This window comes from Oncorhynchus kisutch, linkage group LG27 (genome assembly GCF_002021735.2).
Source record: "Oncorhynchus kisutch isolate 150728-3 linkage group LG27, Okis_V2, whole genome shotgun sequence".
NCBI classification, from domain to species: domain Eukaryota; kingdom Metazoa; phylum Chordata; class Actinopteri; order Salmoniformes; family Salmonidae; genus Oncorhynchus; species Oncorhynchus kisutch.
The window spans coordinates 41,528,060-41,545,162 of NC_034200.2; the positions used below are offsets into that span (position 1 = coordinate 41,528,060).

At 46.6% G+C, this 17,103-nt stretch overlaps 1 protein-coding gene across 1 annotated transcript in view; it reads left to right on the forward strand.

The window, feature by feature from the left end:
- Positions 1-17,103, forward strand: part of LOC109886356 (macrophage mannose receptor 1-like) — a 91,814-nt gene that overhangs the window by 15,719 nt on the left and 58,992 nt on the right. Inside the window, exons 7-9 of the mRNA XM_031806765.1 lie at positions 7,009-7,122; positions 8,634-8,749; positions 9,678-9,826. Of these exons, the coding sequence (XP_031662625.1) occupies positions 7,009-7,122; positions 8,634-8,749; positions 9,678-9,826 (379 nt within the window). The remainder of the gene's footprint in view (positions 1-7,008; positions 7,123-8,633; positions 8,750-9,677; positions 9,827-17,103) is intronic.

Below are 17,103 nucleotides of genomic sequence, written 5' to 3' on the forward strand. Positions count from 1 at the left end.
ACACCCCCTAACCTTGGCCCTAACTCTAACATCCCCTAACCCTACACCCCCTAACCATGGCCCTAACCCTAACACCCCTAACCTTGGCCCAACCCTAACACCCCCTAACCTTGGCCCTAACCAAAACACCCCTAACATTGGCCCTAAACCTAACACCCCCAAACCCTAACAACCCCTAACCTTGGCCCTAACCCTAACATCCCCTAACCTTGGCCCTAACCCTAACACCACCTAACTCTAACACCCCCCCTAACACTTACACCCTAACCCTAACACCCCCCTAAATTGGCCCTAACCCTAAAACCCCTAACCCTAACACCCCTAACCCTTACACCACCTAACCCTAACACCCCTAACCCTAACACCCCTAACCCTAACACCCCCTAACCCTAACACCCCCTAACTCTAACACCCCTAACTTACACCCCCTAACCCTAACACGCCTAAATTGGCCTAACCCTAACACCCCCTAACCCTAACACCCCCTAACCTTATACCCCCTAACCCAACACCCCCTAACCCTAACACCCCCTAACCTTGGCCAACCCTAAACCCCCTAACCTTGGCCTAACCTTACACCCCCTAACTTGGCCCTAACTCTAACACCCCCTAACCCTTACACCCCCTAACCATGGCCCTAACCCTAACACCAACCCTAACCTTGGCCAACCCTAACACCCCCTAACTTGGCCCTAAACCTTACACCCCCTAACTTTGGCCCTAACCCTAACACCCCTAACCTTGGCCTTAACCCTTATACCCCTAACCTGGGCCCTAAACCTAAACTACAACCCACCCCTAACCCTAACACCCCCTAACTTTGGCCCTAACCCTAACACCCCTAACCCTAACCCTGGCACCCCCATAACACTTACACCCTACCTAACACCCCCCAACCCTAACACCCCCTAACTCTAACACCCCCTAACCCTTACACCCCTAACCCTAACACCCCTAAAATTGGCCCTAACCCTAACACCCCTAACCCTAACACCCCCTACCCTTATACCCCCTAACCTAACACCCTAACCCTAACACACCCTAACCTTGGCCCAACCCTAACACCCCTAACCTTGGCCCAAACCTTACACCCCTAACCTTGGCCCTAACTCTAACATCCCCTAACCCTTACACCCCTAACATGGCCCTAACCCTAACACCCTAACCTTGGCCCAACCCTAAACACCCCTAACCTTGGCCCTAACCATAACACCCCCTAACATTGGCCTAAACCTAACACCCCCAACCCTAACACCCCCTAATCCTAACACCCCCTAACCTTGGCCCTAACCCTAACATCCCTAACTTGGCCCTAACCCTAACACCCCCTAACCTTGCCCTAACCCTAACATCCCCTAACCTTGGCCTAACCCTAACATCCCTAACTTGGCCCTAACCCTAACACCCCCTAACCTTGGCCCTAACCCTAACACTCACACCACCTAACCCTAACACCCCCTAACCTTAACACCCCCTAAAATGGCCCTAACCCTAACCCTAACACCTCTTAACCCTAACACCCCCTAACCCTAACACCCCTACCCTAACACCCCCCCTAACCTAACCACCCTAACACACCCAACCCTACACCCCAACTTAACACCCCCCTTAAATTGGCCCTAACCCTAACCCTAACACCTCTTAACCTAACACCCCCTAACCCTAACACCCCTAACCCTAACACCCCCTAAACCTAACACCCCTAACCTTACACCCCCTAACCCTAACACCCCCTAAAATTGGCCCTAACCCTAACACCCCCTAACCCTAACACCCCCTAACCTTACACCCCCTAACCCTAACACCCCCTAACCCTAACACCCCCTAACCTAACACCCCTAACCTTGTCCCTAACCCTAACACCCCTAACCTTGGCCCTAATCTAACACCCCTAACCTTGGCCCAACCCTAACACCCCCTAACCTTGCCCTAACCCTAACATCCCTAACCTTGGCCCTAACCCTAACATCCCTAACCTTGGCCCTAACCCTAACACCCCCTAACCTTGGCCTAAACCTAACACCCCAAACCCTAACACCCCCTAACTTGGCCCTAACCCTAACATCCCCTAACCTTGGCCCTAACCCTAACACCCCCTAACCTTGGCCCTAAACCTAACATCCCCTAACCTTGGGCCCCTAACCCTAACATCCCTAACCTTGGCCCTACCCTAACACCCATAACCAACACCCCTAACCTTGTCCCTAACCCTAACACCACCCCCCCATAACCTTTGGCCCTAACTCCTACTAACACAACCCCCCCCTAACCTTGGCCCAACCCTAACACCCCCTAAAAACCTTGGCCCTAATACCTTACACCCCCTAACCTTGGGCTAAATCTAACACAGACACAAACTAAACCGTACACCCCTAACCATGGCCCTAACCCTAACAACCCCCTAAACCTTGGCCCTAACCCTACACCACCGACTACCCTTAACCCCCTAACCCTAACAAACCCCCTAACCCTAACACAGCCCCCCTAACCTTGGTCCCAACCCTAACCCCCCCCTTAACCTTGGCCCTAAACCGTACACCCCTAACCTTGGCCCTAACTCTAACATCCCCTAACCCTTACACCCCCTAACCATGGCCCTAACCCTAACAACCCCCATAACCTTGGCCCAACCCATAAACACCCACCCTAACCTTGGCCCTACCAAAACACCCCCTAACATTGGCCCTAAACCTAACACCCCCAAACCCTAACACCCCCTAACCTTGGCCCTAACCCTAACATCCCCTAACCTTGGCCCTAACCCTAACACCCCCTAACTCTAACACCCCCTAACCCTTACACCCCCTAACCCTAACACCCCCTAAAATTGGCCCTAACCCTAAAACCCCCTAACCCTAACACCCCCTAACCCTTACACCCCCTAACCCTAACACCCCCTAACCCTAACACCCCCTAACCCTAACACCCCCTAACCCTAACACCCCCTAACTCTAACACCCCCTAACCCTTACACCCCCTAACCCTAACACGCCCCTAAAATTGGCCCTAACCCTAACACCCCCTAACCCTAACACCCCCTAACCCTTATACCCCCTAACCCTAACACCCCCTAACCCTAACACCCCCTAACCTTGGCCCAACCCTAAACACCCCCTAACCTTGGCCCTAAACCTTACACCCCCTAACCTTGGCCCTAACTCTAACACCCCCTAACCCTTACACCCCCTAACCATGGCCCTAACCCCTAACACCCCCTAACCTTGGCCCAACCCTAACACCCCCTAACCTTGGCCCTAAACCTTACACCCCCTAACTTTGGCCCTAACCCTAACACCCCCTAACCTTGGCCTTAACCCTTATACCCCCTAACCTTGGCCCTAAACCTTACACCCCCTAACCCTAACACCCCCTAACTTTGGCCCTAACCCTAACACCCCCTAACCCTAACCCTGGCACCCCCTAACACTTACACCCCCTAACCCTAACACCCCCCAACCCTAACACCCCTAACTCTAACACCCCCTAACCCTTACACCCCCTAACCCTAACACCCCCTAAAATTGGCCCTAACCCTAACACCCCTAACCCTAACACCCCCTAACCCTTATACCCCTAACCCTAACACCCCCTAACCCTAACACCCCCTAACCTTGGCCCAACCCTAACACCCCCTAACCTTGGCCCTAAACCTTACACCCCCTAACCTTGGCCCTAACTCTAACATCCCCTAACCCTTACACCCCCTAACCATGGCCCTAACCCTAACACCCCCCTAACCTTGGCCCAACCCTAACACCCCCTAACCTTGGCCCTAACCATAACACCCCCTAACATTGGCCCTAAACCTAACACCCCCAAACCCTAACACCCCCTAATCCTAACACCCCCTAACCTTGGCCCTAACCCTAACATCCCCTAACCTTGGCCCTAACCCTAACACCCCCTAACCTTGGCCCTAACCCTAACATCCCCCTAACCTTGGCCCTAACCCTAACATCCCCTAACCTTGGCCCTAACCCTAACACCCCCTAACCTTGGCCCTAACCCTAACACTCACACCACCTAACCCTAACACCCCCTAACCTTAACACCCCCTAAAATTGGCCCTAACCCTAACCCTAACACCTCTTAACCCTAACACCCCCTAACCCTAACACCCCCCTAACCCTAACACCCCCTAACCCTAACACACCCTAACCCTAACACCCCCTAACCTTAACACCCCCTAAAATTGGCCCTAACCCTAACCCTAACACCTCTTAACCCTAACACCCCCTAACCCTAACACCCCTAACCCTAACACCCCCTAAACCTAACACCCCTAACCCTTACACCCCCTAACCCTAACACCCCCTAAAATTGGCCCTAACCCTAACACCCCCTAACCCTAACACCCCCTAACCCTTACACCCCCTAACCCTAACACCCCCTAACCCTAACACCCCCTAACCCTAACACCCCTAACCTTGTCCCTAACCCTAACACCCCCTAACCTTGGCCCTAACTCTAACACCCCCTAACCTTGGCCCAACCCTAACACCCCCTAACCTTGGCCCTAACCCTAACATCCCCTAACCTTGGCCCTAACCCTAACATCCCCTAACCTTGGCCCTAACCCTAACACCCCCTAACCTTGGCCCTAACCCTAACACCCCCAAACCCTAACACCCCCTAACCTTGGCCCTAACCCTAACATCCCCTAACCTTGGCCCTAACCCTAACACCCCCTAACCTTGGCCCTAACCCTAACATCCCCTAACCTTGGCCCTAACCCTAACATCCCCTAACCTTGGCCCTAACCCTAACACCCCCTAACCTTGGCCCTAACCCTAACACTCACACCACCTAACCCTAACACCCCCTAACCTTAACACCCCCTAAAATTGGCCCTAACCCTAACCCTAACACCTCTTAACCCTAACACCCCCTAACCCTAACACCCCCTAACCCTAACACCCCCTAACCCTAACACCCCCTAACCCTAACACACCCTAACCCTCACACCCCCTAAACCTAACACCCCCTAACTCTAACACCCCCTAACCCTTACACCCCCTAACCCTAACACCCCCTAAAATTGGCCCTAACCCTAACACCCCCTAACCCTAACACCCCCTAACCCTTACACCCCCTAACCCTAACACCCCCTAACCCTAACACCCCCTAACCTTGTCCCTAACCCTAACACCCCCTAACCTTGGCCCTAAACCTTACACCCCCTAACCCTTGGCCCTAACTCTAACACCCCCTAACCCTTACACCCCCTAACCATGGCCCTAACCCTAACACCCCCTAACCTTGGCCCTAACCCTAACACCCCCTAACCTTGGCCCAACCCTAACACCCCCTAACCTTGGCCCTAAACCTTACACCCCCTAACCTTGGCCCTAACTCTAACACCCCCTAACCCCTTACACCCCCTAACCATGGCCCTAACCCTAACACCCCCTAACCTTGGCCCCTAACCCTAACACCCCCTAACCCTAACACCCCCTTACCCTAACACCCCCTAATTCTAACACCCCCTAACTTTGGCCCTAACCCTAACACCCCCTAACCTTGGCCTTAACCCTTATACCCCCTAACCTTGGCCCTAAACCTTACACCCCCTAACCCTAACACCCCCTAACTTTGGCCCTAACCCTAACACCCCTTAACCCTAACCCTGGCACCCCCTAACCCTTACACCCCCTAACCCTAACACCCCCTAACCCTAACACCCCTAACCCTAACACTCCCTAACCTTGGCCCTAACCCTAACACCCCCTAACCTTGGCCCTAAACCTTACACCCCCTAACCTTGGCCCTAACTCTAACACCCCTAACCCTTACACCCCCTAACCATGGCCCAACCCTAACACCCCCTAACCTTGGCCCTAACCCTAACACCCCCTAACCCTAACACCCCCTTACCCTAACACCCCCTAATTCTAACACCCCCTAACTTTGGCCCTAACCCTAACACCCCCTAACCTTGGCCTTAACCCTTATACCCCCTAACCTTGGCCCTAAACCTTACACCCCCTAACCCTAACACCCCCTAACTTTGGCCCTAACCCTAACACCCCCTAACCCTAACCCTGACACCCCCTAACCCTTACACCCCCTAACCCTAACACCCCCTAACCCTTACACCCCCTAACCCTAACACCCCCTAACTCTTACACCCCTAACCCTAACACCCCATAACCTTGGCCCTAACACCCCCTAACCTTGGCCCTAAACCTTACACCCCCTAACCTTTTCCCTAACTCTAACACCCTCTAACCCTTACACCCCCTAACCATGGCCCTAACCATAACACCCCCTAACATTGGCCCTAAACCTAACACCCCCAAACCCTAACACCCCCTAATCCTAACACCCCCTAACCTTGGCCCTAACCCTAACATCCCCTAACCTTGGCCCTAACCCTAACACCCCCTAACCTTGGCCCTAACCCTAACATCCCCTAACCTTGGCCCTAACCCTAACATCCCCTAACCTTGGCCCTAACCCTAACACCCCCTAACCTTGGCCCTAACCCTAACCCTAACACCTCTTAACCCTAACACCCCCTAACCCTAACACCCCCTAACCCTAACACCCCCTAACTCTAACACCCCCTAACCCTTACACCCCCTAACCCTAACACCCCCTAAAATTGGCCCTAACCCTAACACCCCCTAACCCTAACACCCCCTAACTCTTACACCCCCTAACCCTAACACCCCCTAACCCTAACACCCCCTAACCCTAACACCCCCTAACCTTGTCCCTAACCCTAACACCCCCTAACCTTGGCCCTAAACCTTACACCCCCTAACCTTGGCCCTAACTCTAACACCCCCTAACCCTTACACCCCCTAACCATGGCCCTAACCCTAACACCCCCTAACCTTGGCCCTAACCCTAACACCCCCTAACCCTAACACCCCCTTACCCTAACACCCCCTAATTCTAACACCCCCTAACTTTGGCCCTAACCCTAACACCCCCTAACCCTAACACCCGCTAACTTTGGCCCTAACCCTAACACCCCCTACTGTGACTGTATCTGTCTTGCAGCAGGGCAGGTGGGCTACCCAGGTGTGTAACAACCAGCGTGGCTTCATCTGTATGAAGAAATCTACCTCCCAACCCTCTGGGGCCCAGGTGGACACTAACCCAGGCTGCAAATCGGTGAGTGGACAGCCAGGGAGAGCAGAGGTCAGCCAGGGAGAGCAGAGGTCAGCCAGGGAGAGCAGCGGTCAGCCAGGGAGAGCAGCGGTCAGCCAGGGAGAGCAGAGGTCAGCCAGGGAAAGCAGAGGTCAGCCAGGGAGAGTAGATGTCAGCCAGGGAGAGCAGAGGTCAGCCAGGGATAGCAGAGGTCAGCCAGGGAGAGCAGAGGTCAGCGCTATAGAGCAGAGGTCAGCCAGGGAGAGCAGAGGTCAGCCAGGGAGAGCAGAGGTCAGCGCTATAGAGCAAAGGTCAGCCAGGGAGAGCAGAGGTCAGCCAGGGAGAGCAGAGGTCAGCGCTATAGAGCAGAGGTCAGCACTATAGAGCAGAGGTCAGCCAGGGAGAGCAGATGTCAGCCAGGGAGAGCAGAGGTCAGCCAGGGAGAGCAGATGTCAGCCAGGGAGAGCAGAGGTCAGCCAGGGATTGCAGAGGTCAGCCAGGGAGAGCAGAGGTCAGCGCTATAGAGCAGAGGTCAGCCAGGGAGAGCAGAGGTCAGCCAGGGAGAGCAGAGGTCAGCCAGGGAGAGCAGAGGTCAGCGCTATAGAGCAGAGGTCAGCGCTATAGAGCAGAGGTCAGCCAGGGAGAGCAGAGGTCAGTGCTATAGAGCAGAGGTCAGCGCTATAGAGCAGAGGTCAGCGCTATAGAGCAGACGTCAGCACTATAGAGCAGAGGTCAGCGCTATAGAGCAGAGGTCAGCGCTATAGAGCAGAGGTCAGCCAGGGAGAGCAGAGGTCCGTGCTATAGAGCAGAGGTCAGCGCTATAGAGCAGACGTCAGCACTATAGAGCAGAGGTCAGCGCTATAGAGCAGAGGTCAGCGCTATAGAGCAGACGTCAGCGCTATAGAGCAAACGCTGAGGTCAGCCAGGGAGAGCAGAGGTCAGCCAGGGAGAGCAGAGGTCAGCCAGGGAGAGCAGAGGTCAGCGCTATAGAGCAGAGGTCAGCGCTATAGAGCAGAGGTCAGCCAGGGAGAGCAGAGGTCAGATAGGGAGAGCAGAGGTCAGCGCTATAGAGCAGAGGTCAACGCTATAGAGCAGAGGTCAGCGCTATAGAGCAGAGGTCAGCCAGGGAGAGCAGAGGTCAGCGCTATAGAGCAGAGGTCAGCGCTATAGAGCAGAGGTCAGCGCTATAGAGCAGAGGTCAGCCAGGGAGAGCAGAGGTCAACCAGAGAGAGCAGAGGTCAACCAGGGAGAGCAGAGCTCATGCTCTATAGCGCTGATGTTCTCAGGAACAGCCACATATATGGCTCTCCCCACCGGAGAGTTCTCTAAATGTGCAAGATTTAGTCAGCTAGCTGGGCAGGTGGATAATCAACATTTACATCAAAAATCTAATCAAATCAAATGTAATTTGTCACGTGCGCTGAATACAACAGGATTTCTGGTATAATGGTGTTGATGTGATACATGACCAGCCTTACACCAAGACCAGCTCAACAGCCTAACCGCTGTTTCTGACCCTGTTTGCCTCTCTGAAGCATTGGACCAGGCACGGCTCCTTCTGCTACTTTGTGGGACCAGAGATCAAGACCTTTGATGAGGCCAAAGAGACATGCAAGGGCTCACAGTCATATCTGGCAGATGTTTCTAGCAGGTAAGAACGAAACCGGGATATACTTCTCTATATCAAAAATATGGGTAGATAATACATTGTCTAATGATAATGAGTTCAGGGTGGACCAAGTTCCATTATAATGTATATCTTATTTGGTCCACTGTTATGTCATCACAGTTTTTGCTCTCTACTGAAAGTGCTCCATCTTGAACCCTTGGCTGCTGACGCCATTTTAGGGCATTGTATTAACAGTGGACTAAAGGACCAAATGCTAAAATAGAGTTTTTGAGTAAAATATACTTTTAACCATAATGTTTCAATATTGTTATAATGATAATGTATCCATTGTGGATAATGATCCATGATAATGATCTATAATCACGTGCCATGATAATGTTCCATGATAATGCTACAGTGGTAAAGTCTCAAAATAATATGTACAGGGTGGATAATGCTGCAATGATAATGTCTCAAAATAAGGTGTCCAGGGTGTATAATGTCATATGATAATGTGGCACGATAACGATCCAGGATAATGTTCCATGATAATGCTCAAATGATAATGTCTGCAAAAAAAATAATGTGCATAATGTGCTCAAGGTGAATAATGGAATAATGATAATGTTTTCATAATAATGTGTCCAGGGTAGATCATGTTATAATGATAATGTCTCATAATAATGTGTCCAGGGTGGATAATGTTATAATGATAATGTTTTCATAATAATGTGTCCAGGGTCGATCATGTTATAATGATCATGTTTTCATAATAATGTGTCCAGGGTGGGTACTGTTATAATGATAATGTTTTCATAATAATGTGTCCAGGTTGGATAATGTTATAATTCTAATGTTTTAATTAATAATGTGTCCAGGGCGGAAAATGTAATAATGATAATGTTTTCATAATAATGTGTCCAGGGTAGATAATGTTATAATGATAATGTTTTCATAATAATGTGCCCAGGTTGGATAATGCTTTCCTGATCAGCCTGGTTGGGTCCAGGCCAGAGCAACACTTCTGGATCGGACTCTCCAACCAGAACCACATCGACTTCTTCAACTGGACGAACAGCAACAGGGTCAGGTACACCCACTGGAACGCACAGATGCCAGGTAAAGGACAACCTCAGAGATGTATAATAATACTATATATTGTAGTGACAGATGCCAGGTAAAGGACAACGATGGAGATATATAATAATACTATATATTGCCAGGTACAGCTCCATGGCAGGAGTCTCACTACAGTTCTATAGTAGGAGTCTCACTACAGTTCTATAGTAGGAGTCTCACTACAGTTCTATAGTAGGAGTCTCACTACAGTTCTATAGTAGGAGTCTCACTACAGTTCTATAGTTGGAGTCTCACTACAGTTATATAGTAAGAATCTCACTACAGTTCTTTAGTAGGAGTCTCACTACAGTTCTATAGTAGGTTATCTCATACTACAGTTCTATAGTTGGAGTCTCACTACAGTTCTATAGTAGGAGTCTCACTACAGTTCTATAGTAGGAGTCTCACTACAGTTCTATAGTAGGAGTCTCACTACAGTTCTATAGTAGGAGTCTCACTACAGTTCTATAGTAGGAGTCTCACTACAGTTATATAGTAGGAGTCTCACTACAGTTCTATAGTAGGAGTCTCACTACAGTTCTATAGTAGGAGTCTGACTACAGTTCTATAGTAGGAGTCTCACTACAGTTCTATAGTAGGAGTCTCACTACAGTTCTATAGTAGGAGTCTGACTACAGTTCTATAGTAGGAGTCTGACTACAGTTCTATAGTAGGAGTCTCACTACAGTTCTATAGTAGGAGTCTCACTACAGTTCTATAGTAGGAGTCTCACTACAGTTCTATAATAGGAGTCTCACTACGGTTCTATAGTAGGAGTCTCACTACAGTTCTATAGTAGGAGTCTGACTACAGTTCTATAATAGGAGTCTCACTACAGTTCTATAGTAGGAGTCTCACTACAGTTCTATAGTAGGAGTCTCACTACAGTTCTATAGTAGGAGTCTCACTACAGTTCTATAGTAGGAGTCTCACTACAGTTCTATAGTAGGAGTCTCACTACAGTTCTATAATAGGAGTCTCACTACAGTCCTATAGTAGGAGTCTCACTACAGTTCTATATTAGGAGTCTGACTACAGTTCTATAGTAGGAGTCTGACTACAGTTCTATAGTAGGAGTCTCACTACAGTTCTATAGTAGGAGTCTCACTACAGTTCTATAGTAGGAGTCTGACTACAGTTCTATAGTAGGAGTCTGACTACAGCTCTATAGTAGGAGTCTCACTACAGTTCTATAGTAGGAGTCTCACTACAGTTCTATAGTAGGAGTCTCACTACAGTTCTATAGTAGGAGTCTCACTACAGTTCTATAGTAGGAGTCTCACTACAGTTCTATAATAGGAGTCTCACTACAGTTCTATAGTAGGAGTCTCACTACAGTTCTATATTAGGAGTCTGACTACAGTTCTATAGTAGGAGTCTGACTACAGTTCTATAGTAGGAGTCTCACTACAGTTCTATAGTAGGAGTCTCACTACAGTTCTATAGTAGGAGTCTGAACACAGTTCTATAGTAGGAGTCTGACTACAGTTCTATAGTAGGAGTCTCACTACAGTTCTATAGTAGGAGTCTCATAGTACAGTTCTATAATAGGAGTCTCACTACAGTTCTATAGTAGGAGTCTGACTACAGTTCTATAGTAGGAGTCTCACTACAGTTCTATAGTAGGAGTCTCACTACAGTTCTATAGTAGGAGTCTGACTACAGTTCTATAGTAGGAGTCTCACTACAGTTCTATATTAGGAGTCTCACTACAGTTCTATAGTAGGAGTCTCATACTACAGTTCTATAGTAGGAGTCTGACTACAGTTCTATAGTAGGAGTCTGACTACAGTTCTATAGTAGGAGTCTAATACTACAGTTCTATAGTAGGAGTCTCACTACAGTTCTATAGTAGGAGTCTCACTACAGTTCTATAGTAGGAGTCTAATACTACAGTTTCTATAGTAGGAGTCTCACTACAGTTATATAGTAAGAATCTCACTACAGTTCTTTAGTAGGAGTCTCACTACAGTTCTATAGTAGGTTATCTCATACTACAGTTCTATAGTTGGAGTCTCACTACAGTTCTATAGTAGGAGTCTCACTACAGTTCTATAGTAGGAGTCTCACTACAGTTCTATAATAGGAGTCTCACTACAGTCCTATAGTAGGAGTCTCACTACAGTTCTATATTAGGAGTCTGACTACAGTTCTATAGTAGGAGTCTGACTACAGTTCTATAGTAGGAGTCTCACTACAGTTCTATAGTAGGAGTCTCACTACAGTTCTATAGTAGGAGTCTGACTACAGTTCTATAGTAGGAGTCTGACTACAGCTCTATAGTAGGAGTTCCTACAGTTCTATAGTAGGAGTCTCACTACAGTTCTATAGTAGGAGTCTCACTACAGTTCTATAGTAGGAGTCTCACTACAGTTCTATAGTAGGAGTCTCACTACAGTTCTATAATAGGAGTCTCACTACAGTTCTATAGTAGGAGTCTCACTACAGTTCTATATTAGGAGTCTGACTACAGTTCTATAGTAGGAGTCTGACTACAGTTCTATAGTAGGAGTCTCACTACAGTTCTATAGTAGGAGTCTCACTACAGTTCTATAGTAGGAATCTGACTACAGTTCTATAGTAGGAGTCTGACTACAGTTCTATAGTAGGAGTCTCACTACAGTTCTATAGTAGGAGTCTCATAGTACAGTTCTATAGTAGGAGTCTCACTACAGTTCTATAGTAGGAGTCTGACTACAGTTCTATAGTAGGAGTCTCACTACAGTTCTATAGTAGGAGTCTCACTACAGTTCTATAGTAGGAGTCTGACTACAGTTCTATAGTAGGAGTCTCACTACAGTTCTATAGTAGGAGTCTCACTACAGTTCTATATTAGGAGTCTCACTACAGTTCTATAGTAGGAGTCTCATACTACAGTTCTATAGTAGGAGTCTGACTACAGTTCTATAGTAGGAGTCTGACTACAGTTCTATAGTAGGAGTCTAATACTACAGTTCTATAGTAGGAGTCTCACTACAGTTCTATAGTAGGAGTCTCACTACAGTTCTATAGTAGGAGTCTCACTACAGTTCTATAGTAGGAGTCTCACTACAGTTCTATAGTAGGAGTCTAATACTACAGTTCTATAGTAGGAGTCTCACTACAGTTCTATAGTAGGAGTCTCACTACAGTTCTATAGTAGGAGTCTCACTACAGTTCTATAGTAGGAGTCTGACTACAGTTCTATAGTAGGAGTCTCACTACAGTTCTATAGTAGGAGTCTCACTACAGTTCTATAGTAAGAGTCTGACTACAGTTCTATAGTAGGAGTCTCACTACAGTTCTATAGTAGGAGTCTAATACTACAGTTCTATAGTAGGAGTCTCACTACAGTTCTATAGTAGGAGTCTGACTACAGTTCTATAGTAGGAGTCTCATACTACAGTTCTATAGTAGGAGTCTCACTACAGTTCTATAGTAGGAGTCTCACTACAGTTCTATAGTAGGAGTCTGACTACAGTTCTATAGTAGGAGTCTGACTACAGTTCTATAGTAGGAGTCTCACTACAGTTCTATAGTAGGAGTCTCATACTACAGTTCTATAGTAGGAGTCTCACTACAGTTCTATAGTAGGAGTCTGACTACAGTTCTATAGTAGGAGTCTCATACTACAGTTCTATAGTAGGAGCCTGACTACAGTTCTATAGTAGGAGTCTCATACTACAGTTCTATAGTAGGAGTCTCACTACAGTTCTATAGTAGGAGTCTCACTACAGTTCTATAGTAGGAGTCTCACTACAGTTCTATAGTAGGAGTCTCACTACAGTTCTATAGTAGGAGTCTCACTACAGTTCTATAGTAGGAGTCTGACTACAGTTCTATAGTAGGAGTCTCACTACAGTTCTATAGTAGGAGTCTCACTACAGTTCTATAGTAGGAGTCTCACTACAGTTCTATAGTAGGAGTCTCATACTACAGTTCTATAGTAGGAGTCTGACTACAGTTCTATAGTAGGAGTCTCACTACAGTTCTATAGTAGGAGTCTCACTACAGTTCTATAGTAGGAGTCTCATACTACAGTTCTATAGTAGGAGTCTGACTACAGTTCTATAGTAGGAGTCTGACTAAGTTCTATAGTAGGAGTCTGACTACAGTTCTATAGTAGGAGTCTCACTACAGCTCTATAGTAGGAGTCTCACTACAGTTCTATAGTAGGAGTCTCACTACAGTTCTATAGTAGGAGTCTCACTACAGTTCTATAGTAGGAGTCTCACTACAGTTCTATAGTAGGAGTCTCATACTACAGTTCTATAGTAGGAGTCTGACTACAGTTCTATAGTAGGAGTCTCACTACAGTTCTATATAGGAGTCTCACTACAGTTCTATAGTAGGAATCTGACTACAGTTCTATAGTAGGAGTCTCACTACAGCTTCTATAGTAGGAGTCTCACTACAGTTCTATAGTAGGAGTCTCACTACAGTTCTATAGTAGGAGTCTCACTACAGTTCTATAGTAGGAGTCTCACTACAGTTCTATAATAGGAGTCTCACTACAGTTCTATAGTAGGAGTCTCACTACAGTTCTATATTAGGAGTCTGACTACAGTTCTATAGTAGGAGTCTGACTACAGTTCTATAGTAGGAGTCTCACTACAGTTCTATAGTAGGAGTCTCACTACAGTTCTATAGTAGGAGTCTGAACACAGTTCTATAGTAGGAGTCTGACTACAGTTCTATAGTAGGAGTCTCACTACAGTTCTATAGTAGGAGTCTCATAGTACAGTTCTATAGTAGGAGTCTCACTACAGTTCTATAGTAGGAGTCTGACTACAGTTCTATAGTAGGAGTCTCACTACAGTTCTATAGTAGGAGTCTCACTACAGTTCTATAGTAGGAGTCTGACTACAGTTCTATAGTAGGAGTCTCACTACAGTTCTATATTTAGGAGTCTCACTACAGTTCTATAGTAGGAGTCTCATACTACAGTTTCTATAGTAGGAGTCGACTACAGTTCTATAGTAGGAGTCTGACTACAGTTCTATAGTAGGAGTCTCACTACAGTTTCTATAGTAGGAGTCTCACTACAGTTCTATAGTAGGAGTCTCACTACAGTTCTATAAGTAGGAGTCTCACTACGGTTCTATAGTAGGAGTCTCACTACAGTTTATAGTAGGAGTCTCACTACAGTTCTATAGTAGGGTACTGCTATAGTAGGAGTCTCACTACAGTTCTATAGTAGGAGTCTCACTACAGTTCTATAGTAGGAGTCTCACTACAGTTCTATAGTAGGAGTCTCACTACAGTTCTATAGTAGGAGTCTCACTACAGTTCTATAGTAGGAGTCTCACTACAGTTCTAGTTGACTACAGTTCTATAGTAGGAGTTGACTACAGTTCTATAGTAGGAGTCTCACTACAGTTCTATAGTAGGAGTCTCACTACAGTTCTATAGTAGGAGTCTGACTACAGTTCTATAGTAGGAGTCTGACTACAGCTCTATAGTAGGAGTCTCCACTACAGTTCTATAGTAGGAGTCTCACTACAGTTCTATAGTAGGAGTCTCACTACAGTTCTATAGTAGGAGTCTCACTACAGTTCTATAGTAGGAGTCTCACTACAGTTCTATAATAGGAGTCTCACTACAGTTCTATAGTAGGAGTCTCACTACAGTTCTATATTAGGAGTCTGACTACAGTTCTATAGTAGGAGTCTGACTACAGTTCTATAGTAGGAGTCTCACTACAGTTCTATAGTAGGAGTCTCACTACAGTTCTATAGTAGGAGTCTGAACACAGTTCTATAGTAGGAGTCTGACTACAGTTCTATAGTAGGAGTTCACTACAGTTCTATAGTAGGAGTCTCATAGTACAGTTCTATAATAGGAGTCTCACTACAGTTCTATAGTAGGAGTCTGACTACAGTTCTATAGTAGGAGTCTCACTACAGTTCTATAGTAGGAGTCTCACTACAGTTCTATAGTAGGAGTCTGACTACAGTTCTATAGTAGGAGTCTCACTACAGTTCTATATTAGGAGTCTCACTACAGTTCTATAGTAGGAGTCTCATACTACAGTTCTATAGTAGGAGTCTGACTACAGTTCTATAGTAGGAGTCTGACTACAGTTCTATAGTAGGAGTCTAATACTACAGTTCTATAGTAGGAGTCTCACTACAGTTCTATAGTAGGAGTCTCACTACAGTTCTATAGTAGGAGTCTAATACTACAGTTCTATAGTAGGAGTCTCACTACAGTTATATAGTAAGAATCTCACTACAGTTCTTTAGTAGGAGTCTCACTACAGTTCTATAGTAGGTTATCTCATACTACAGTTCTATAGTTGGAGTCTCACTACAGTTCTATAGTAGGAGTCTCACTACAGTTCTATAGTAGGAGTCTCACTACAGTTCTATAGTAGGAGTCTCACTACAGTTCTATAGTAGGAGTCTCACTACAGTTCTATAGTAGGAGTCTCACTACAGTTCTATAGTAGGAGTCTCACTACAGTTCTATAGTAGGAGTCTGACTACAGTTCTATAGTAGGAGTCTGACTACAGTTCTATAGTAGGAGTCTCACTACAGTTCTATAGTAGGAGTCTCACTACAGTTCTATAGTAGGAGTCTCACTACAGTTCTATAATAGGAGTCTCACTACAGTTCTATAGTAGGAGTCTCACTACAGTTCTATAGTAGGAGTCTGACTACAGTTCTATAATAGGAGTCTCACTACAGTTCTATAGTAGGAGTCTCACTACAGTTCTATAGTAGGAGTCTCACTACAGTTCTATAGTAGGAGTCTCACTACAGTTCTATAGTAGGAGTCTCACTACAGTTCTATAGTAGGAGTCTCACTACAGTTCTATAATAGGAGTCTCACTACAGTCCTATAGTAGGAGTCTCACTACAGTTCTATATTAGGAGTCTGACTACAGTTCTATAGTAGGAGTCTGACTACAGTTCTATAGTAGGAGTCTCACTACAGTTCTATAGTAGGAGTCTCACTACAGTTCTATAGTAGGAGTCTGACTACAGTTCTATAGTAGGAGTCTGACTACAGCTCTATAGTAGGAGTCTCACTACAGTTCTATAGTAGGAGTCTCACTACAGTTCTATAGTAGGAGTCTCACTACAGTTCTATAGTAGGAGTCTCACTACAGTTCTATAGTAGGAGTCTCACTACAGTTCTATAATAGGAGTCTCACTACAGTTCTATAGTAGGAGTCTCACTACAGTTCTATATTAGGAGTCTGACTACAGTTCTATAGTAGGAGTCTGACTACAGTTCTATAGTAGGAGTCTCACTACAGTTCTATAGTAGGAGTCTCACTACAGTTCTATAG